The sequence below is a fragment of the Aulonocara stuartgranti genome (assembly GCF_965226115.1).
Source record: "Aulonocara stuartgranti genome assembly, chromosome: 19".
Classification (NCBI taxonomy): Eukaryota; Metazoa; Chordata; class Actinopteri; order Cichliformes; family Cichlidae; genus Aulonocara; species Aulonocara stuartgranti.
Genome location: NC_138955.1, coordinates 26,024,946 through 26,047,307, shown reverse-complemented (window position 1 = coordinate 26,047,307; position 22,362 = coordinate 26,024,946). Strand labels below are relative to the sequence as shown.

Here is a 22,362-nt window from a genome sequence, read left to right as displayed (position 1 = left end):
TTTAAACCATTCCCATTTACTGACATTAGTCATGCTCATATTGTTAATTTCTGATTTAAGTTCTTTAACTTGTTTACAGAAGTCTTCGTTTTGTAATAAACTATTGTTAAATTTCCATATGTTGTCAGATCTTTGTTGTTTACGTAGAGATAATAAGAGACTTATCAGACAATGATCAGTAAGTGGGGTTGACTGGGTCTCACATTTCGTAACATATGATGATACTGTTTGGGAGACAAGCCAATAATCTAATCTTGAACATACGTTTTTATTTGATGGACTAAACCAAGTATATTTCTTCGTATTTGGGTTTGTCATCCTCCAATAATCGATCATATTGGTTGTCGTACAAAAGTCACAAGTAATGCTATCGTGTTCTGGTTGATTTCCTCTTTGTGGTTGTCTGTCAAGCCATGAGTTAGGAGCCAGGTTAAAATCGCCTCCAGTTATCACCTGGGTAGAACCATATGTAGTACTCCACTTTGCAATTAATTTACTTAAGTTAGACATCATATTTCTATTTAGCGACCTGTTATTGTATCCATACACGTTAATAAGAATAATTTTCTGTTCACAGACTTCTACCAACACCATGATCCAATGCCCCATTCCGTCGCTTTTATGATCAATAACTCTCCCTGCAAATTTGTTGAATAAGATCATAACTCCTGCTGAGTGAGTAGTACCATGTGAATAAAGAATACTATCTCCCCATTGATGTTTCCAAAATGTTTCCTCTTCCTTACCAGAATGTGTTTCTTGTAAAAACAAAATGTTTGCCTTAATTTCCTTGCAGAATAAGAACATGGCCTTACGTTTGACATTGTTTTTTAAGCCTCGAACATTTAAGGAACTTAATAGAACAGCCATCTATAAGATAAAGAAAAAACAAAAACAAAAAACGCAGGAACAAAATACAAAACAAGAACAGTAACGGCTTCCTTGGCACTTACTAGAAGAAAAAAAAGTGCTTGAAGCAGGAATAAGCCTAGTGTCCTACCTATGTAATCATAACAGTACTCCGACCCTATCACAGTACTACCCCTTTATATATGCGGCAATTTTAGCTCTGTATAGCTCACATTTAACTACGACTTTGCTTTTTGACCCTCTCCTATTTTTTATTTGTGTATTTTTAACAGATATGTATATATAAACATATATATACACACATACATACCCACATTTTATGGTTAACTTGTAGTGACTTCTTCAAGTGCATCTCACAGATCGATCCTTTTACCGTCTATTATTGCATAACCCTCCTTTAGGAATGCTCTTTTGCCGTTGTTTCGAGCTTCCTGCACCTTGGGCCACAGCTTGATCCGAGCTTCACGGTCTTCTTTGGAGAAGTCTTCTTTAAATTTTATGTTCAGTTCTTTGCAGACCCTGGCCTCTTTGGATTTCCTCCATACTTCATCCCTTGCCGTCCTCATGCTGAACTGTATGATGATTGGTCTTGGCACCTTGTTGCTCACTGCATTGTCTTTCTTCCCCAGTCGGTGTACTGTATCAACCATGAGCTGCAGTTTTTCCACTGATACAGGAACCACTCTTGTTAGAATGCCGATCACTGTTTCACGTGTATTCTCGTTGTCCTTCTCTGTCAGACCCAAAATTCTGAGGTCCCATCTTCTGCGGTAACGTGCACTCTCCCGACAGCTCTCCTTTAATTCTTTGTTTTCCTTCATCAGCGACTCCACCTTCGTCGTCAGCTTGTCAATTTCCTCTCTGTTTTTTTGGGTCGCCTGTGTATTTACTTCAATGCGTTGTTCAAAGGCTTCCAACTTCTTTTCAAGCGAATCAAACCTTTCCTCGCATCTCTTTGTGAAGCCAAGTAAAACTTCATATACATTCTCGATGCTCACCTGCTTCTCAGTTATTTTGCTTTTCATTTTTTTGGGATTGGGACTTGGTAACGGAGTGTGGTCACCTATGGGTCTTCCGATCTCTTTCTGAAGTTCCATCTCTTCTATATCTTCATCCTCACATGCTTCTCGCATAGCAGCAAGGTTGTAATCATGGTCGGAGAGGCTACCTGTTAGCTTGGGGTTAGCCATTTTTATCGCTCTAAGTTTATCTTTGTGTCTGCCTGAAGGTCTGTCAAAGTAACTTCCAGGGGGTTTCGCTTGCGTTCTACTTCCTTTGGAGTAACAGTTTGTCAGTAAAGTATTTTACAGGACATCAAAATCACGTTTCTTAATCAGACCCGCAGATTGTACAACCGCTTATTCCGCCATCTTTCTCTCCCCCGGGCGCTAACCGTATCATTCAAATATATTGAAGGTCGCAATGTTGGCAAAGAGAGGAAGTAACGTAAGATTTGCGCATGCGGGGTACCGAGTTTCAAGTGCTATAGTCTTGCTAAAAAAAAAAAGACTTCTATAAATTATTATTATCATTTCGTTTCAACAGGTATACTGGAAACTGATCTGCAAGCAGAGCTTTAGTCCTCATAATGTTGTATTTGTATGTTGAATGTTGTATTTAGGGGGAAAAAAAATCTTTATTTTATGGAAACAGGCCCAAAAAAATGAATGTGGTCGGAAATTCAATAACCAAATTAAAGTCGCTCAACATCACAATCTGGAAAGTTTTTATCAAGGAATTTCATTTATGATGTCTATGTAGTCCTTTATTTTTTGTCCAATGTCTGATATGTCCTTTGAAATTGTTATGCCGTATATATAGTTATATGGCGTTTGTTTTAGTTTTTTTTGTTTGTTTGCTTTTGTATCAACAGCTATATTCACCTTGGGGAAAAACGCGTGAGGCCAAGCAGCCAGACCCAGCTAGGTCTGGATTCTTGGATCCAGAAGTTTCTTCCCTTTCATGGATTATTCATTATAATATTTAGAATTTATTCAGTGTATTATGAGAACTACAAAGATGAGATAATGCTGCAGGTTTCCATTCAGGTTCAGTTGTGCTGCATTGTAGTCACCTGCAGGAAACCAGAGCAAAACAGAAAGAGGCATTATCACCAGTATTTTCATCAGCTGCCTTAATGTTTGACAGATTAGTACTTGTTGTTAAGCTGTATAGAGTAGTGCACATGTAGGCTAGATTTGTGAACAATACATCATTAAGAATCATTCAGACTGATTTGAAACCTGAACATTTGAAATAAACTCAGTAAAAAAACCAAACAAAAAAACCCACTGGAACAGCTGGCTTACAGTTTGTGAGTGTCAGCCGAGAATACTGTGAGAATATTTACAGTCCTCTCAGTAATTTATCTTTTTTAAAATTCTGTGTTAATGCAGGCGTTAATACAGGATTGTCGAAGTGTATGCTTCTATTTATTTTAGTGTTGCTCTCCTTAAAAGTGTGGAGAGAGGCAGAAACATGTTGCTGTTTGCAGATCTTTAATAGTGCAATCTGCACAGAATCTGAAGAAGAGAGAGAGATGAGAGATAGCCTTTATTTGTCAGTTGCAGGTCTTTTGCCCACAACCGAGATGACAGACCTTGCCGACCGTACATACAATACAAACATCACATTGGGGAGACAGGTCAGGCCAGGTAGCGAGGAAAAAAAACATTGAAATGTGGAACACAAAAGGATAATACAGGAATGCACAGGTATCAACACACCATAACACAATAAACACAGACAAGCAACATGGGAAAGAGTTCCAGTGTGTACATCTGATCTGGGACCGCTGCAATCTTTCGACTGCGCCTCCAGCTGACCCGATGTCTACATCATGGGGGAGGTAAGCATTGGAGGTGGCGTTGGATAGGGAGGGTGATGCGTCGGTGAGTGCTTATCAGTATATGTATGTGTGTGCGTGTCCATAGTTCAGCTGAGACAGTGTCCTTCGCCCTGCCAGGCTAAGTAAACAGTCTTCCAGCCAACCCAGGTGGCCTTGTAGGGAATGGGAAGGAACAGACTCAACACAGTCGTTATCAGGGAGTTTTTGTTCGGCTCCAGCCTTGAGCTCCGGCCTTGAGCCCACAGCTGGTGCCGAAGGGGTAGCCGCATTATGATGGTAATTTTTCTTTTGCAAACAACTCATGAGAATTTCAAGCTGTTTTTAACACTCCGAGTCCAGCATAATGCATAATATTCACAATAAGTGCAGTAACAGTTATTAGTTAGTGACCTGGGAGGCCCGATGACTCTCTATTTGTAAACAATTATTAGAAGCGAACATGCTTCAGGTCAGTACAGTCAATGAAGTACAGCTAATGTTTGAACTTCAAACAGACTTCCAACTTTGTCTGACATCATAAAATTCAGTCTCTGGTGGGACACTCCCATAGGGCTTAAAATCTCCACCAGTTGCTCTTAGAACTGAAGAAGCTTCTCAGATGAGAGGTGAAACGTCTTGAAGGAAGCTTAAAGATGTCCAGACGCTTTTCTTTGAAAGCTCCTTAGACTACAATGACCGATAGCCTTCTTGACAATTTAGTGTAAAAGTATGTCCTTCGAGCCGGATTTGAACCAGCGACCTAAGGATTTCAGCTACTGCCTCTACAGTCCTCCGCTCTACCAACTGAGCTATCGAAGGCACGTTGATGTTTAGCCTCACGCAGGACAGGCTGATGGGTTCAGTCAGGGTGAAGTTATCCATGCGTGTGGTTTGGCTAATGAACGCCGGCCTTCACCTGACTGCTCGTCTTTAGCTAATGATGTTTCCTTTTTCCTCCAGCACGTTTGAGGTTTGTGGTGATGACCACGTGACTGATTCAGGAAGTGGTTCACAGGTTTGGCGTGCGATTCAAATTCTTCTCTTTTCTTGGCAAATCTTTTGTGTGATGAAACCAGCAAGAAAGCGGAGATTTCCCCCTCTCTGGGGAGATTTTGAACTGATCTCGCCTGATAAGGTATTGTGTAATAAGGTCATTTATTAGTAATTAAACTAAGTAATAAAGTATAAAGTACACAGCGGATCCCGTGTTGTTATTTATTTCTTCCAATTTCTGGTATATTAAAAGGCGAAGTGTCTGTTGTGTTCAAAAGAACTTGGATTCAAAAATCCAGGTAAGCCGTTTAGGATGCAGTGATAAGACTGTATACAAACATAAAATTGCACAGTTCGTTTGTATTAGACACCATTAATTTATGTTTAAAATGTGACTTAATTAGGGACATCTGTAACTGAATATTGCCTTTTTCTTTCCTCATCAGGGGAGAAGAATGACGTGGATTTTCCCCATTTTCTCTGAAAACTATGGTTTTCAGGACACACATCCAAAGAGAAAGCCATGGTCATTGTGTCCAAGGCATCTGCAGTTAGTTCATCAGATATGTGGACCCCTATCAACACTGATACGTATCTAGCTGTGACGTGCCATTTTATACACGCAAGCAGCTCTTTGCATTCTGTTTTCCCTGCAGCAAATGCTGCTGAAAATTTAGCAAAAGTAGAAGCAGCACTTGTGTCAGAATGGGGTATTACACACACTTTTAATGCCTTGTGACTGATGTGCGTGGCACAAATTGTGTGGCGCAAAGTTTAAATTGACACATTAAAAAGGGCTCCTGACTATATAACTCTGTTGCCTGACATCTGGGCAAACTGTAGGAAGACAGTGGGTTATTTCAAGAGCACTTTCCACTGGAAACATCACTTTACTTTTTTATTATAATATTCTACACAACACCATGTTGTTTAGGTTGCTGCTGCAATGATACTGGAAATAATCATTTTTTGTTGGCTACTTTTATAGAGGAGGCTGACACAAGTGCTGGAGCAAATGGGCCAGCTAGCATTGAAGCTAATTCAAGAGGTGGATACATGCTAGAACAGCACATAGCATAATGCGCCGACGTGTTCATGACCTCAGGGAATGCGTAAAAGTAGCTTTGGCAGACTTACACACTGACATTGCCCCACTCTCATCAGAACACTATGAAATTATTGCAGGATGTCTAAGAGTGCTGTCCATATTTAATGATACCACAGGTAAGCTGTTAGAGGAGAAGAGAGGGTCATCATCAAATTTCAGTCATTCAGAGGTTTTACAAGGTAAAGCAGGAGATGCAGGGAAGAGGCAAAATTCTGAATATACTGCTGTTATAAGAAACAGCGTCCTTCCTCCTCCTCATCATCATTACAACCCCATATATCAGAAGCATTTCAGCCTGTGAATGAATGTATATGGATACATTCTAATTATTTTGTTGTATTTAGTCACTTGGAGCCTGTTTGCTTTGGTAGCAAACGTCATTTGGACCCCACAGTACTGCAGATGAGGAACAGTACTGTGGAAAAGATGTTATTTTTGTTTACAAATTAATAAATGTTGTCCCTATTTTACATGTAACATGTCCTTAATAATTAAAGCACATTCACATCACAACTTTCTCCCTAGTTTGTTTCCACCATATTCATAAGTTCAGAATTCATGTATTGGCGTCACAAACATTCATTTCATCAATTCAAAGCTCCCTCCTGGACTCCCACTCTCTGTTGGGCTCACTTTTTTTTCTTTGCAAGCAACATTCGTCCCTCAAATTTTTACAGGTGCACTTTCTCTCAGGTCAGTAGTGATGGTTTCATTAAACTCCCTCTACTTTCTGATTACTAGTCCTTATATTAAGGCTATGAGTATTATTATACTGAGGTGATGATTGTTATTTGCTCACTGATAAATTAAAAAACTGGTGAAAAAGTATCTTGAAATGCACAGAAGAAATCAACAGCAGGGTGGTTACAGTGTATCTACCTGCTTCATTTAACAAAGAATCATAAGTCCCCCATCTGTTTGCCTGGTAACCAAATACCGGTCGATCCAGGTCGTGTCCTGTGATGCTCCTCAGATGGATCAGCGCCAGATGTTCATACGCCTGCATGACTACAAATGTCAGTGATACAAGCCTGTAGTTATTTAATGCTATGATGGATGTGTTTTTTGGGGATTGGAATTTAGGTGGACCTTTGAAAGCATGATGGCGTTTGACAGGGTTGAAAAGTCTAGATAGAAGCCAGCGGGTCAACACAGATGTGGAGGGGTGAGGTCTGTGGCTCCGCTGCAGAGGAGGGGGGGGGGGGGGGGGGGGGGTGACAGGGAGGCTGGCAGGGCATCTGGGAGCTATTTGCTAATCATGCTCTCCCTATTTCAGTGGGGACGCGACAGCTGGAACGTTGTCATGAGCAAGAGTAGGAGTTTTTGTGGTGTAATCACACTGAAAAATAAACCATCACTTCCCTGCAAACACAGGCTGTGTGTGTGTGTGTGTGTGTGTGTGTGTGTGTGTGTGTGTGTGTTGTACTGGGTCTGTAACACCTTTTGTTACAACAGACTTTAAAATGAAATGGCAAAACTCTCTCTGGGCATGATGCTTTCCTGATTTTGTGTCACTTCACTACTACTTCACTTGTTACGTATGCAGGCTGAGTTTCAGGAGGAAGGGTAATGCTTGGTCTATGCTTCAGTGGGAAATCTACGCCATACCTTGCACCATAACCGGAAACTTCTTTTAAACCTATGATGTAACCTTCCACGTAGCCTGAAGTGCACCTCCACAGAAATGTAGCTACATGTCGGGTCAATGCAGCCTGAAATGATCCAAATGGCATTAAAGGTTGCGGTGTAGGGTTAGAGGAGTTTTTGGTTATGTCGTAAGTGAGGACATACGTTTCCTGTAGAAGTCTAAATCAAGTTTAACAGAGGCGTATTCTTACCTGAGGTGGGGTAGTGTGTGGACAAGGGCAGGAATGTGTCCCTTTTAAAAGTGCATTAGAACAAGTTCTTGGCTGGAGGGGGATGGTTTCCTGTAGTCCTGTAGGCTTTTCCACACTGATGCAGGGTCATTACTCAAGAAACCTGCTGTCAGCTTTTCAACACAGCGTCTTTCGGCAACTTAAATCTCCTTTCAATTCCCCAGTTTGTTGTCGTCTTGGTGCTTATTTTATCGAAATGAAATTATCATGTCTTTTTTTTCTTTCTCTGAGAATTTGGGGGAATGGAGATGAGGAGTGGTCAGTGCAGAGCAGCCTTGAAATAGTTTTCTTACCAGTGTTTCATATCTTTATGCAGCTAGATGGAAATAAAACGATCACGGAGAGATGCAAAATGTGTTGGGGTTTTTTAATTTTGTGTCTCTTTTAATCAGTCTATGTCACTAATACCAAAATAGACCAACATATGCAGTGTGTGTGCTCTCTTACTGTCATAAGTTGCCTGCATGTTTGTAAAACCAGTTATTTTTCCTTTCGTTGTGATGGAAAATGTGTGTAGACACCTGACGTAGGAAGTCTTTTTTTGTCTGCGAGTAAAACACATGGAAGCATAAGGTAATGGTACTTTTCAAAAAATGTTCATTGTGAAACATTAACTGACATCAGGTCAGTTAAACAGTTGTTTTTTATATTTATTTTATTGATTAAAACTTAAACATAATTAACGAGGAAAAAATGAACCCACATTCCTAAAGGACAGTCCTTCGTCTACTGACTGGTCACATAAATGAAAAGGGTGAGATTGTGTTTATATAAATTTAAAGACACAATCATTGTTTTGTTTCTTATTAACTTAGTTTCAGTTACTAATTTCCTACCTTGCCCGTTCAACCCCCAAAAAATACAGCTGCAGTACATTGTGGTCTTAAATTTTCCATTTATGACCCATCATCAATATGCTGCAACAAAACGCTTATGAATGAAGAAGCAGTTGGTCAGGTGTGTAAATCTAATACAATTCTCTCTTCTCTTTCACTGCTAGTTCTCCCACAGATGTGACTTACTTGATCCCAGCTGACCAAACCAACCCAAATACCAACTTTCTTATTGTTGCTATTAGCTCAACCTTTAAGTTAATTTCTTTACTCAAATTTTTTTTTTACCTTTAAAAAAACAAAATCCAAATTCTAAGATCAAACAAAGTCCAACTGAAGAATTAAAAGTCAAATGGAAAAGTTAACTCCCTCCAAAATAACATAAATGTACAACTTTTCATCTAACTTTTTTACATTTGTCTCTTTATCACATCATTTAGATTAAAAATGTAACTTGGAAAATGTTTAGCCTATTATTCTTTTTTAACAGGTTATTTTTTTATTCTTCATCTCATTTCAAGGTTGGGTGAGTGAGGCCTGCGGTTCAGAGTAGAGCCACCGCTCCTCCACATCAAAATGAGCCACTTGAGGTCATTTATGGACCTGACTAGGTGAGCTGTTTATGGTACGTCCGACCAGGAGGATACCCCAGGACACACGACACGCTGAAGAGAGCAAATCTCTCAGCTAATTAGGGAGCGCCGAAGTATTCCATCGTAGGAGCTGGCAGATGGTTGGGAAGAAAGTGAGCTTGTCATCTCTCCTTAGACTTCTGCACCTGTGACCTGACCTAATCTCTATCTTAAATTTTAAATCCAGAGTACAAAATTAAAAAAACTAAATTATGATTTAAAAGTCTATTTCACATGTTGTATGAAATATCACACAGAAAATGTTAAAAATTCAGGGTTGTTGTTTCTTTTTAAGTTTGTTTGCCTGATGATTTTGAATTTGATATTTTTATTAAAGAGATAAAATCTGATTAAAAGCATATTTTAAGAAAAAATTGATGAAATAATGATTCTCTACATTTCGAATGGTTATATTTTTCTCTTTTACAATTTCTTTAAATTTTTTACTTGAATTATTTGAGTCAAGTAAATTAATTATTTTATTATTTTACAACAACTTCTTTTCTATTGGCATACATGGTCTTCCACACTTATCATCATGCCTGTTTCACAGGAAATACCTGCTTACTACTAAAAAATCTAAGAGGTGGGCAGAGATTCTATCATATAGTTTCTTTATTTATAGCTGATAAACCCCTGTCTGTCACTTTTACTCAACTGTATCCTTAACTCACTGTAACTGTCAGTAATAAAGCCGGATCTGGCATTTTTATGGTTTGCTTTGTACGGTTTCAAAGAGGAAACATTGATGGAAAAAACACACAAAAAGCTCAAACCAGTCTACCTATAATCCTCCATGTCAACTCTCCACTGTCCGCTGAGACAAAACCCAACAAAATACAAAAATAAAATAAAAGAAGAAATTAGTCAAGCTGCATAATCAGATCAGCTAAATGTTGTTAAAAATTAATTCAGTGTGAAAATGTGTGCTGTCCATGTTCTTAAGACAGGAGATTTCGATCACACCCAGAGAGATCAAGAGAGAAAGAAAAATAACCATTGTAGCCCTGGTAGTCCAAACATCCATGAAGTATTTCCACATACACGTTTTTTCTTTTTACACAACATAAACACATCAGCGAGACAAACTGGAAAAATAAGAACATATTCATCAGCTTTTCCACTCTGCAGCCCAACATTCCCCACTACTCCAGAAAGAGTCCTAAATTTGGTGTCCTTCATGTCTAAATGCTGTTTCAGAATTGCTCACAGTCAGTTCAGTAGTTATTCATCTTTGTTCAAAGGCAGATTCTGTATCTGTCTACGGTTGTGGACGTTCCAAGAAAACCTTCGCCTACTGTTGCGGCGAGTATGTCAAGATCATCCACGCAATCACAAAGTAGAAGAGGAACACCGGGTACACCACCAGTGCCTTGCGGTTGGGAGGCTGGCTGTCGGCGAGGAAGGCTGTGGACGCGAAAGTCGACCAGCCGAAGGACGCCGTGACCACCGCCAGCCGCACTGCGAATACGACCCTCCCGGAGCTGATGACCAGGACAATCCTACACACTACCATGGCCACTGTAAGAGGCATGATGCAATATCCCAACACGCACAGGCTCTGGAAGAAAGAGATGGTGCCACCCAGCAGCTTGGAGTTGAGGGTGATGATGATGGAGCCAAACCACACGATGACGAAGACCTGGGAAGAACAATATGTTTTTGTTAGCAGGGAGTCAGCAGAGGCATTTACTTAAAATACAGAAAAACTGCACATTTAATCCCTGAGGTATCTCAATATATTTGAGAAGTGCGTCTCAGCTGTTCTACATAGTAAAGAAATGGTGCTGTGGTAAATGAACGCAACAATTCTTTGGGCCTAAATTGTAAGAAATAAACGTTTAAAATTACAGAAATAAATCCTGGAGCTCAATGCCCAGACTTTCCTGTAATTATAAAGTAGAATTATTTTGCTAATTCAATTCACATTTTCCAAAGACGTCCAGTGGGCTGGACTGGAGTCTTTGCTGGGCCAATTTTGGACCCTGAGCCTTATGTTTGACTCCCCTGCTCTAAGCTATTGCACAATCTTACACATGATAGGAAAAACACCGCACTTTTCCCCTTTTATATGTGTTCTCCCTTCATTTTAGTCCCTGACACACGGACACTGTGATTCACCTCCTCTCAGAAGCTCTCGATCTGTAATCCTGTCATGAATAATCTACGATTTACATTTAGCTAATAATACTTTTAAGAATTTTCATGCGACACAGTGTATGTTACTGTTCGATATTAGTAGTAATGAGCAGAACTCACTAATAACTTTATAAATGTGGTTGAAACGGCTCATTAATTCATGGAGGGATACGCAGTAAAGTTTGAACTGTTGGATCCAGAGATGATGAACCCTCTAACCTCAGCGAACTGCGGTCCTCCCTGGTCCTCGCGGTCGGCCGCACCGCCCTGCAGCAGCAGAGCCAGCGTGACGCAAAGCAGCAGCGGGCCCCACAGGTCCCAGTCCCGCAGCAGAGCCGAGCTCCGCTTCGGGTAGAGGACGTGGATGAACTTGTTCCCCACCGCCCGCAGGTCCCTCATGATGGTGTCCTTAACCGGTTCGTCCAGAGTGGAGAATTCATCATCTCTTCTAGACGGGCCGACGGGCACCGAGATGTCCCCTTCCACCGGGATGTCCTCCGCGATGGAAACGTCTGACAGCCCGGCGAACGGTCTGCTGGCCTCCTCCGATGCCGCCATCTTACCTCGCTGAGAAGCTTTGTGAAAACGTCGTCAGAGCTTCTGGGAGATTAGTCAGAAAACTTCATTTAACTTATTTAAAAGAAAAAAAGCAGACAGAGCAGCAGTTACTGGTGAGTTTAAATCCTGTTCTGTGACTTGGACTGACGGCGTATGCTCCACGTCAGCTGAGGATTGTTTACTTCCGGCAGACGCTGGATATCCGTGTGGTACGTTCAGGTTCACCTGCGTCAGTTCCACCAGCTATCGTTAAACAAAACAGTGAGGAAATTAAATTTATACGAAGAATAGATATATTTACTTCCCATTCATCCTAAAGTAAAAGAAGTAAAGTCCAAAGTCATAAAGGAGATGTACCGAATAAATGAATTCCTAAAATGAAAATGTAATCTAGATGGGAACACGTGTATAATCTGTGAAAATGAGAAGTCTGGATCACTTGTTTTTCTATTGTGAGTCGGGGAAAGCTGGAATGACATGTGTAGCTGGCTACAGTCCAGAGGGATTCGGTTACCACATTTAGCAGTCACTCTAATTAAATTAATGGATATGTATTGCAAATCTAAATTTGGAGTCTGTTATCAGTACTGTGTTGTTATTAGGGAGATATTTTATTCATAAATGTGGATATTTTAAAGCTAAACCATGTAACAAATGAAAAAAACTCCCGATTAAGAGTCAAAAACTTGCAAATAACACGGTTTGCTCTATTCAGTAATAGTTTCTCTATTCAATAAATTAAATTAAATTTTAAGATGACCCCACCTTTTCCAGATACAGTGCAGGATTTGTCATTTCTTCACATTTTGTGTCTATTTTTCACGTTTCACTTTTTGTTATTCTTTTTTCTTTCCTTTTTAATGCTATACTTTGTGTATATTAGTTTCTTGAATAACCATTGTTGGTGCCTTTTTGTCTGTAGCGAGGTTCATAAATAAAGTTCTTAAAAAAAATGTGACCTCCATTTTTCAAGACGGTCAGTGAAGGTGTCGTCAGCCGTCGAGGACTGGTGACGTACTAAGTGCTCGACGGTTGTTTAATCTTGTGTTTAAATTTCGGTCTCGCTAACCAAGAGACATTTTCTCGCTGCAGAAGCTTGAAAATAAACGTAAATAAAAATAAAAGTTGATGATGTCCACGACGTAAGCTCTGTGACGTTGTGTTTTCACGTTGACTCGTGTGTAGAGGCATCAGGACGATGGATTTCTGCGGGAAACAGGTGAAAGCAGACTGCGAGCAGCTCCTGAAGCGCTTCCAGCGAACACAGTCCGTCCGCTTCGAGATTTTCGCCAGAATATGGAGAGAGATGAAGTTCTCACAGATTTTCTAGTAGGTTTTCTGCTCAAAACATCCCTTTGTTTTCCAATACAGGGTTTGAGTCTTACCCAAATTCTTTTGAGGTTTTTTGTGTGTCAGAATGAGAAATATTTTCTTTAAGTTCATGTCACCCTTATTATCTTTATTATTAAAAGGCAAACATTTCACACACAAGTGTCCAATTTATAGACACACTTAATTTCCAGGAAAGCAAAGTACAGAATAATTAAGGTGAAAGGGCCATGAACAAATAATCTCAATGGTGAAAACATGGATAAACACACAGGAAACAACCGAATAAATTACATTTAAAAAATTAAACTGGAGATCATGCATCACACCACCAGCAGCAGCAGCACCACTGAGCTCTTAGACCCCTTACTGGAGAAATCCTTTCTCAGTGTTGTATGTTTCTCTCGCTGCAGTGGCACTGTGAACCACGAGAAGCGAAAATTCAGTCGTCTGATACTGGACGTGGCCTCTGTCTTCTTCCTGCCACCCTTCAGCTTCCAGATCCGAGTAGGAGGACTTTACCTCCTGTACAGCTTGTATCAGTGCCAGAATGCGTCACCCTCTGAGCAGGTCAGGACCGACAGCACATGTACTTTCTCCTTAAAGTGATCAGCAAACTTGAAATAAAGCTCTTGCTGTGTCTCTGGCTGCAGATCCGTCTGGCACTGAAAGACTGGGCGGACGTGAAGACGTTTGAGAAAGACGCTACAGTTGCTCAGCACTTCGACGTGATCTACATCCTCCAGCAGCTCATGTTCTGTAAAGCGTTCCACTTCACCGCCACACCCTCTCTGGTTAGTTTCCTGTCTAAATATTTTAAATATATTTTAATGTGGATCTATTTTATTTTATTTTCAGCTTCCATGATATTGTGCCCACAGCAACCTCAGAATTCTGCTCTCAGCTGACAGGAATTGTGGTCCAGCCAAGGCTAGAAACATTACATCACTAGTTAGAGTAGATATTTCTTCTTTCCTTCCCCCAGCTCACCTACAATAAGAAGAGGAAGGTGGAAAGGTCGCCAATGCATGAGGAGTTCATGGAGCGAGTGTCCCGTCCACAGGAGCTGGTTAACATCGAGCTGCTGGAAGTAAGTCGACCCTTCCTTCCCCCTACTACCCAAACCCCACCAAATGTAGTTACATAGCAGTCAAGCTGCATCACATTTCAGGCTGCATTTCTCTGCAGAAGCATCCTATTCTCTCTGTGACGTTAAAAATACTCAACACAAAGTGATTTTAGCTGCATAGGAGGGCAGGAAAGTGAACACAGGAATGACATGGAGCATCCTTTCAGATTTCAAAATAAAAATACTGCGGTTTGTGAAAAGCGGGGTGGACATCAACAACACAACATAGCAAACAGGTATCTTTGTTGTCTTGCAGGAAATGGACAACATTCACCAGCACTATGAGAATCTGAAGGCATCCACCCTCTCTCTGACATCAGCGCAGCAAGATCCGTCCGTCAGCCTGATCCGTAAAAACCTCGTCCCTCAGCTTCGCAGCGCTGTGGTCGACTTCTACAATTGGCAGAAAAGGAAGGTCTGAAAACAGAACATGTCTCCTGTTGTTACAGTTTATTTTACCATGTTATAGCTTCACTTTTTGTGTGTTTTTTCCCACCTCTGATGTGACGCTGTGTCGTGTTTTGTCCTGACAGGACAGTGTGGACGAAGAAGAGGACAGCAGTGAGGGAACATCATCCCAGCAGGAGGTGAGATAGCCATTTCAGTGTCTTACATCATGTCTCTTGCAGGTTTAGGTGATGAATCACAGGAAGTCAGAAAGCTGTTGGAGTTTTCCAAAGATGCTGTAACTTTCTCCAGAGACGCCTCTGTTGACCCGCTGTCTTTGTGTGTGTCCTCAGTGCTCCAAAAGGGCAGGGCTCCTTGCTTCCATCAAATCGAAGGCGTACGGACAAGCAGCAGAGGTTTGTGTCAGTGGATACAGTCTTTACTGATTTTTATATTTATTGTGACAATTTATTATTTTATATATGTTTTTTTCCCCTCAGGCCTCCAAGTCAAGGCGTCACCGCCAGGTGGAAGTGGATTCCACCAATTACGAGGCCAGATCCGCCCCCACGTTAGGTCGCTCCAGAATAACCAAGCCGTCACTCAAAGCCAGAACCAGTGAAAATCTCCATATTTCAGGTAATCTTCCTGTAACCACTAAAGATAAACATTTCACACCTGTCCCTGCTTTATGTGCGATCCCAGGCCCTGACCTTGACATTGACAAACTGGTTTGCATTAGACTTACCTTCAGTAAGTTGTAGGAAATTATCAGCATGCTTTAAGATGCCATATTTTAATAAATAAATAAAAAACTATTATTGCTATCACCCTTCCGTTCTTTATTGCGGATACAAGTCCTCCGAGGCACCGGTAAAATTAAACAGTGACACTGAAGTGCTAAAAACACACAGAAACAGCCTGGATTTAATCTATAAATCACTGCACATGTACACTATGCTTTATATTTTCCATCTGCTGATTATTAAAATAGAATTAGAATAGAATTTTATTACATGAACCCTTTGTACTTCTCAGGTGACTTGTGGACGGAAGCAATGACGACCACTAAGATCAGTCGGCTTGCACAGCTCGAGTCTGCTGGTGATGGTAAGCGTGATCAGGCTCGTTTATATTTCGTGTGTTTGCTCACTGGCCTCTGCTGTGTTTTCATTGGCTGGCTTGTGCTCTTTATGTTCTTTTTCTTGAAGATAAACCGAAACAGTACAAAAAGTTCAAGTGGTCCTGAAGAAACTGCACAACACTGGAGCTGCTGTTCAGAGCATCCACTGAAGTCTGATATGTGCTTCGCTATTGTAATAAATCATGTTGACATCTTTACCTTTTTTTTTTTTATCATGCTTTTAAATTATTTTTTAATCAATTCATTGGTGGTTACATTACAGTTACAGTAAATTAATAGAAACATTGTTCATAGTAAAGCTTATCGCCATGTAGCTTTCTCTCTGAAGGAAACACCGTCTGCTGAAGCATTTTCATTCATGTGTTTATATATTTCAATATTTGATCAAATTTGATAGTTTACTATAAAAACTGATTGTTTTACAGTTGTCTGTCTCTTTCTTGTGTAACATTCCATGTGTTTGAAAATGTGGACATCTGATTTTCAGTAGCCTGTCTTGCTATTTAGTATAACCTCAAATTTGTTTTTCATTATCTTCTTTTTGCTTGATTTGTTTTTTCCTCGCAGTGCTTATAATTTTCGGGCAAATGCCAAGATGTCAGCTGGAGGGAGGTTTGTAAATGCAATTTTAGCCTAAGCTATGTTTAGCAGCTTTAGAACTGTAAATTTACTATTTAGCACTTTGTTTTCATTTTTTTTGACATTTTTAGTGATTAATAAATTAAGTAATGGACTAATTTATAAATAATGTATGACAGATTTTTTTTAAATATGACTTTCATATGCTTGAACTATACATTTTGACAAAATGAGAGCCCAGACCTCAGCATTAGGCAGCAAACATCCAAGAAAGCTGTGGTGGAAAGTCTGCAACGAGGTCAGCTGTGGTCAAGCTTTTTAATTATTGCATGCAGGAGAGAAAAACAGACATCGACCATCACAGTTACACAGTCAGGAGAGCTCTGCCCTTGAGACGTCGCAGCTCCCTTTTCACACACAACTCTCTGTATCGTTTCAGTAACAATAGTTTCTTGTCCACCTGCGCTGTTGCTGGGCAGAGAGCTTCCACACTATGCTCCAGGAAGCACCCGGCACTTGCCTCCCTGGGAGTTTCATACAGTCAGCACAGCAGATAACATAGTTAAGCTAAGCAGGTCATATTGACACATGCATCCTTCACCTAAGAAATACAAGGCTATGCAAAGTTCTACAGTGAACTTGTAACCACTTAATCTAAATGTGAGAATAAACTAGAATTTTTCCTTCACGCGTTTTTAAAATGTCTCTGAAGAAGCCTGGAGAACTGTTCCTGAAGACTATTTAAGGAAATTCTAAGAAAGCTCGCCTAAGGAAGTTCAGGCTGTGTTGAAGATTAAAAATTGTAATATTAAATATTGACTTTCAACCTTATTAGAACTGTACAAACTCTGCATTTTGGTGTGTTTGCACAAGAGTTTTACATAGTACTGACTGTATATGTGAAAAAATTTTGTTAACTCATTATAACTTACACCTATTTGGCCAATAAATGAAATAAAATAAAATAACAAGATCACAAAATATTGAGTTGTAAAACAAATAACCGATTGACTATTTAAATTATTCAAATGTCCCACAGTCAGTGAACGCCTCACCGCTCACCGCTGTGTGACTGCAGATCTGCGGGTCTGGAGGATGAGGAGCGGCGGGGATGCTTGCTGCCCCCTCTCCTCCGATGATACATCCGATTCTGCTCGTAGTCTGAAGGGAAACAGCCACAGCCATGGCCTCTGACAGTAAGTATACCCACCTCCTCACCGTGTGACTGCATCTAATGTTTTTAGTTTGCTTTTTTTTCTCCCTGTCTGCTGTTTTCAGGCTCCCCTCCTGGTTTATTTTGACTGACTGGGAGCGCCAGTACATGAAGGCCAATTTATCAATTCCTTTGATTTGCTACAGATATTTTTCATATGGAGCGAGACTGTTGCTCTTAAAGAACCTTTTCCAGTCATCGTTTAAGCGAATTTAATTAATTATGTCAATCGTTCTGCTGGGGCTTACAGCAAATTTGTGATACTCCGGAGAGTTAATAGTTGCCTCATCATGGCCACTTCAAGGACGCCTATTTTGCTCGCACAGTTGGGAATAATAGCTAATTGCACATGAAGAGCATATAATATGAGAGACATTGCAATATATATCGGTAAGGACGTTGATAGAATGTAGCGGGATGTGCTGGATGTTACACGGGGTTTCCCTTTCTTCTGCTCTGTCAGTCAGGCGGCGCAGGTGGTGGGGACAATGATGGTTTGTCAGGTAGAAGTGGTTCAGAAACAGACATGGAGACGTCGTTTTGTTTCATAAATTAAAGCCAGAAACACGTGTCATATTTTACTATATTTCATTTTAATGTAAACTGTTGCATAAAAATAGTTTGCAAGTTCAAGTTGAACTGTCGAGTTACCCTGTGTCTTTCAAGCAGAGTATTAGAACTACAGAACTCCAACATGGCATATTCATTCATTCATTCAAATAGAGAGTAACTCAACAGCTGTACATATGATATCTATGCGAGGCTTGCTCTTCAACGACTTTAAAACTGTAGCCCTTTGTATGTAGAAATATTTTGCTGTCACTATTGTTAATAATAAAAATTGATTTTGAGGAAATAGATGTTGGTGAAATGCAACAAAATGCAAAAAAAGCATAAAGGCTTATGTGCAGGTCAGTTAAGTCTGTATCATGAGACTTCAGATGCAGCTCCAAAAAGCTGATTCTGTTCGTTTGGGTATAACGTGAATATCCTGCAGCAGTAACGCCAAATGGCCATGTTAGGTGACAGGCAAAGTGTTGTTATTTTTGTTGTAGAATTTAGTTTACTGATAACATTTTATTTAATATATTTTAGTGTGCAGTCGATTTACTTAGACAAAACAATAAAATCATGGGCACTGATGCATGCAGGAGGACATTGCAAAGCATAAGTGTGCTTCCTCATGCTCAGGCCACATTTGCAATAGGTATTGTTAGCTCTGGTATATTTCATATTTGTCAGGAGGCTTGACTACTAAAAAGATCCTTCTGTCACGATTTAGAGGACACTTACTTTGACAGAAGGAGACCAGATAGTTGCTTAAATACATGCAAGTGGAGGCTGTGTGAAAGACCACAGGCAGGTTGTCATGTTAAGATTTAGTGTCTTTTTTTTTTTTAGCCTGGTGATGCTGGTGAGTAGCCGTTGTCTTAAAACCCACCCCAGGTGAGACACCGACCAAGGAATAGGCTTATTTCTGCTTAAATTGGAAGTTGTCCTACATGAGCTGCCAAAAAAACTTTCACATACAGTTTACTGTGTCAGCTGTGACTCTGAGAATGAAAAACATGTTACTGAAAACGAGAAACTCATCTGTAAGTCAAGAATTATTGGGAATCATAAAAAATCAATAGATGTGTGGAACAGCAGCCAGAGACTTTTTGAGATGGCTTATACTGGATGTTTACATCTTAACCTGTCAGTGATGCTAAGACAAGATTCAGAACAGCATCAAAGCAATGCTCAGCATGCTCCGCAAAACAGTAGGAAGCAGTTAGCCATGCACGAGAGGCTGTTTCTGGTTATTGTGGCCTAGTTACAGACTGCTTCAATGTCTTATTCATGGCTCTCTCCTCCCCGCTGTGGAGGAGGGCTCTCAATACGATCTAATGTTGCTGCTGCTGCTTCTGCTGTGTGTTGCTGTGTGTTGCTGTGTGTGTGTGATTAGTAGTATTAGGACATTTAAACTGCCTTGAAACCCATTTCCCCTCTTTTTTAAGAATAAAGGCCTAATGGTGGAGTTATAGTGCCCTATTAGAAAGCAGGCCCACATAGCCAGTCGCTGTTGCTTTGCCTTACAGGCTTATTGAAGTCACTAAAAATTTCTCGCAAGAGTAGAGTAGAAAGTAAACTGAAGCTACAGCAGGTATCGGCCACAGTCAAAAGTGTCCACAGGGGGGCACAAGAGTTCTTTTTTGGCTGTCCGGCAAACAGAGAAAATTTGGGTCCACTGTTCTCTCTGGTTTAATTTTGTTTGGGGGCTTTACCACCCTCTGATGGACATATCTGACTTATGATGAGCTCAGTGTTCCTCTGTGCTCAGTAGTCAGTCTTTAGCTGTCTCTGCTGCTGAGCAGGTACTGTGTGTGTGGATGATTTACTGCCGTTTGTTTGCTTGCTGCAGCTCGAATGGCTAAAACCTACGACTGATGCCCACATTAACAATGAATAATGGATGAATCCTGAACTATTTTTAATTGCTGACATGCGTCCTGCTGCATCTGAGGGCTAGCAGCACCTGTCCAGTTTAACATTGAGCTGAAAGCCTGGTTAACCTGTGCGTCATGCTGTTTAGCGTTAGTTACCATGTAGCGAAAAGGAAAAAGCTTTGTTTTTATATGTCCTATAAAACTTGTGTCTGATACCGTAGCGTACTCCTGTGGCCACTTCAAAAAACATTTTTTTAATAAGATAAGATGACATCTACACTGCATCATGGACCTCTCTTGCATTATCAGTTAATCCATTTTAAATGTGCCAAGTCATCAACAGCATCATTAATAATTTAATAATATATGAATTATGTTGCCTAATTTAATGACATTGTTTTGATTATACTGTTTACTTACAAAGCATAACAGCAAACCCTGGGAAGATGTTGCCAAGGCAGAAACTAATGGAAGTCCTAATGATTAATAAACAAAATCCAAACACTAAATATTCCACATCAACTGTTGTTTGTGCTGCCCCAGGTGGCCAAAAGTTGTTATTGCAAGTTTAGTCACAATGCCTATGTTGGGGGGGGGGGGGGGGCATGTTAAATGCTGCTATTGAACTTAAAAGTTGTGTTAAGAACTAAGCTTCTCATCCTCACTCACCTTCCTGATTCTAAATATAAAAGCAAATATTACAAATAAGCGGTTGTGAGCTCTGTAGTCCAGTTGTGTATTCGCTTTCTCTGCCTTCCTCCTCGTTGTTGTGCCTTGGTGGTATTCAGGAAGACACATCTGCCTCGCCCACTGGGAGACAGGAAGGCTGTGCTGATTGATGGCTCACACTGGGCACAAAGCAGCTCAGACTGAGGGATCCGGTTGCATTTACAGGAGCAGGAGGACTGAGGGATGAAGGAGAGAGTGAAGCAGTCAAGTTCTTCACTGGTCAAATTGTAGAGAAGATTAAAATTAGAGTAGAAGGAAGTGAGGAAGAGGAGAAACAGCATGGCCAGGGAAGGAGGAATCACTGAAACTCCGCCGCCAGCAAAAGAAAGTAGGTTAAAAGTTGGAGAGCTTTAATTTCTCAACATTTTCCTGTGATGTATTCTGTTCATTAGGGATTTATACTCGGTATTACGGTTGGTGAACGTTACAAAGACTCCAGAGCTTGTTTTACCCTGAGACATTACCTGTTATGCCTCTAAACTGCGTGGTCAAATTATATCCCCTATATTTTCTAACTAAGAAAGGATCTTAAATAGGAACACAAATGAAGGAGTCCAGAGATTCTCAAGCTGAAACGTACAAATCAACTACGAATTATGTTAAATCGGGACAGAAGAAACAAAATACAAAAAGCTGAAGTCAGCACAGTGAAACAGACCAAATGAATCCAGGTTGTTTTTTAGCTGGTGTGAGGTGGACGGGGAGAGACAAGCTTCTTTGGCTTATCCTCACCCCATCTCCTCTCAGACCTTACCTTCTCCCAGCATGTGAGACTCACCACAACCGGTCACAGCAGATGGCCCCGCCCCTCCCTGAGCCTGGTTCTGTCAGAGGTTTCTTCCTGTTAGAAGGGAGTTTGTCCTTCCCACTGTCACCAAAGTGCTTGCTCCTAGGGGGTCATCTGATTGTTGGGCAGAGCAGGTCAGGAAGCACAAGGTAGCATGAAAAACACTGGGCAGGTGCCTTAATTAGGTGCTGAACCACTGCTGTTGCTCTGGGCCCTCTGCTGGGACAGTGGCCACTTTCTGCCTCTTTTTATTTATCTTCTATTTATTTCTTTGATGCTTGTCTTGTGTAACCTTTAAATAGTGTTGCTTTTCTTAGTGGTTTGTTAGCGGATTTGTTTAGTAGTTCGATAGACTTTGCAACAAGAAACTTAGAAAATTTCATATAGATTTTTGTTTTACATGATATAATACAATAAGTGTAGGTGCTGTTTTTCAAATAAGAAAAGAGAAATATTTATCTGTAGTAATAGCAGAGTCATTTAAAATCTCATTGCTTCCGTGTACATGTAGTTACCAGTATGGGAGTAAGAGCGAGGTGGCAAAGGCTCTTTGTAAATTAGTGTTGGTGCACAATTGAATAGATAATGTGAGCACTGCTGTTTTTTATGTTGTAAAGTTGAAGGTGTAGTTGGAAAACGGAAAATATTCAGAGATTCAATCAATATTTTCACTTCTATTTACATGCGTTTAATATACCACTTATGATCTGTATGTGGAACATGCATTTACTTCTAACTCCTAAAATCATAAATATTAAAATAGTCAGCATTTGTGCTTGAATTTTTTTAACTGTGTGGT

General features: G+C 40.4%; 3 protein-coding genes across 4 annotated transcripts in view; 2 read left to right on the top strand and 1 right to left on the bottom strand.

The window, feature by feature from the left end:
- Positions 1 to 8,312: 8,312 nt before the first annotated feature.
- Positions 8,313 to 12,103, bottom strand: yipf6 (Yip1 domain family, member 6). The gene is made up of 2 exons (XM_082517360.1): positions 11,499 to 12,103; positions 8,313 to 10,782 (listed from the first exon to the last, which is right to left on the bottom strand). Exons 1-2 carry the CDS (start codon positions 11,835 to 11,837, stop codon positions 10,435 to 10,437), a joined length of 687 nt encoding a protein of 228 aa, XP_082373486.1. The 5' UTR covers positions 11,838 to 12,103; the 3' UTR covers positions 8,313 to 10,434.
- Positions 12,104 to 12,816: 713 nt separating this feature from the next.
- On the top strand, positions 12,817 to 16,250 carry snapc1b (small nuclear RNA activating complex, polypeptide 1b). Its single transcript, XM_082517251.1, has 10 exons — positions 12,817 to 13,166; positions 13,580 to 13,736; positions 13,820 to 13,960; positions 14,152 to 14,256; positions 14,552 to 14,710; positions 14,829 to 14,882; positions 15,036 to 15,098; positions 15,183 to 15,321; positions 15,721 to 15,792; positions 15,894 to 16,250. Exons 1-10 carry the CDS (start codon positions 13,036 to 13,038, stop codon positions 15,929 to 15,931), a joined length of 1,059 nt encoding a protein of 352 aa, XP_082373377.1. The 5' UTR covers positions 12,817 to 13,035; the 3' UTR covers positions 15,932 to 16,250.
- Positions 16,251 to 16,347: 97 nt separating this feature from the next.
- Positions 16,348 to 22,362, top strand: part of syt16 (synaptotagmin XVI) — a 36,902-nt gene continuing 30,887 nt past the window's right edge. The window contains exons 1-2 of one of the 2 annotated variants that reach the window (XM_082517246.1): positions 16,348 to 17,207; positions 17,445 to 17,601. In XM_082517246.1, the coding sequence (XP_082373372.1) occupies positions 17,589 to 17,601 (13 nt within the window). In that variant the 5' untranslated portion in view covers positions 16,348 to 17,207; positions 17,445 to 17,588. Of the gene's footprint in view, positions 17,264 to 17,444; positions 17,602 to 22,362 lie in introns of both variants that reach the window. The other variant, XM_082517245.1, reaches the window with a different exon arrangement.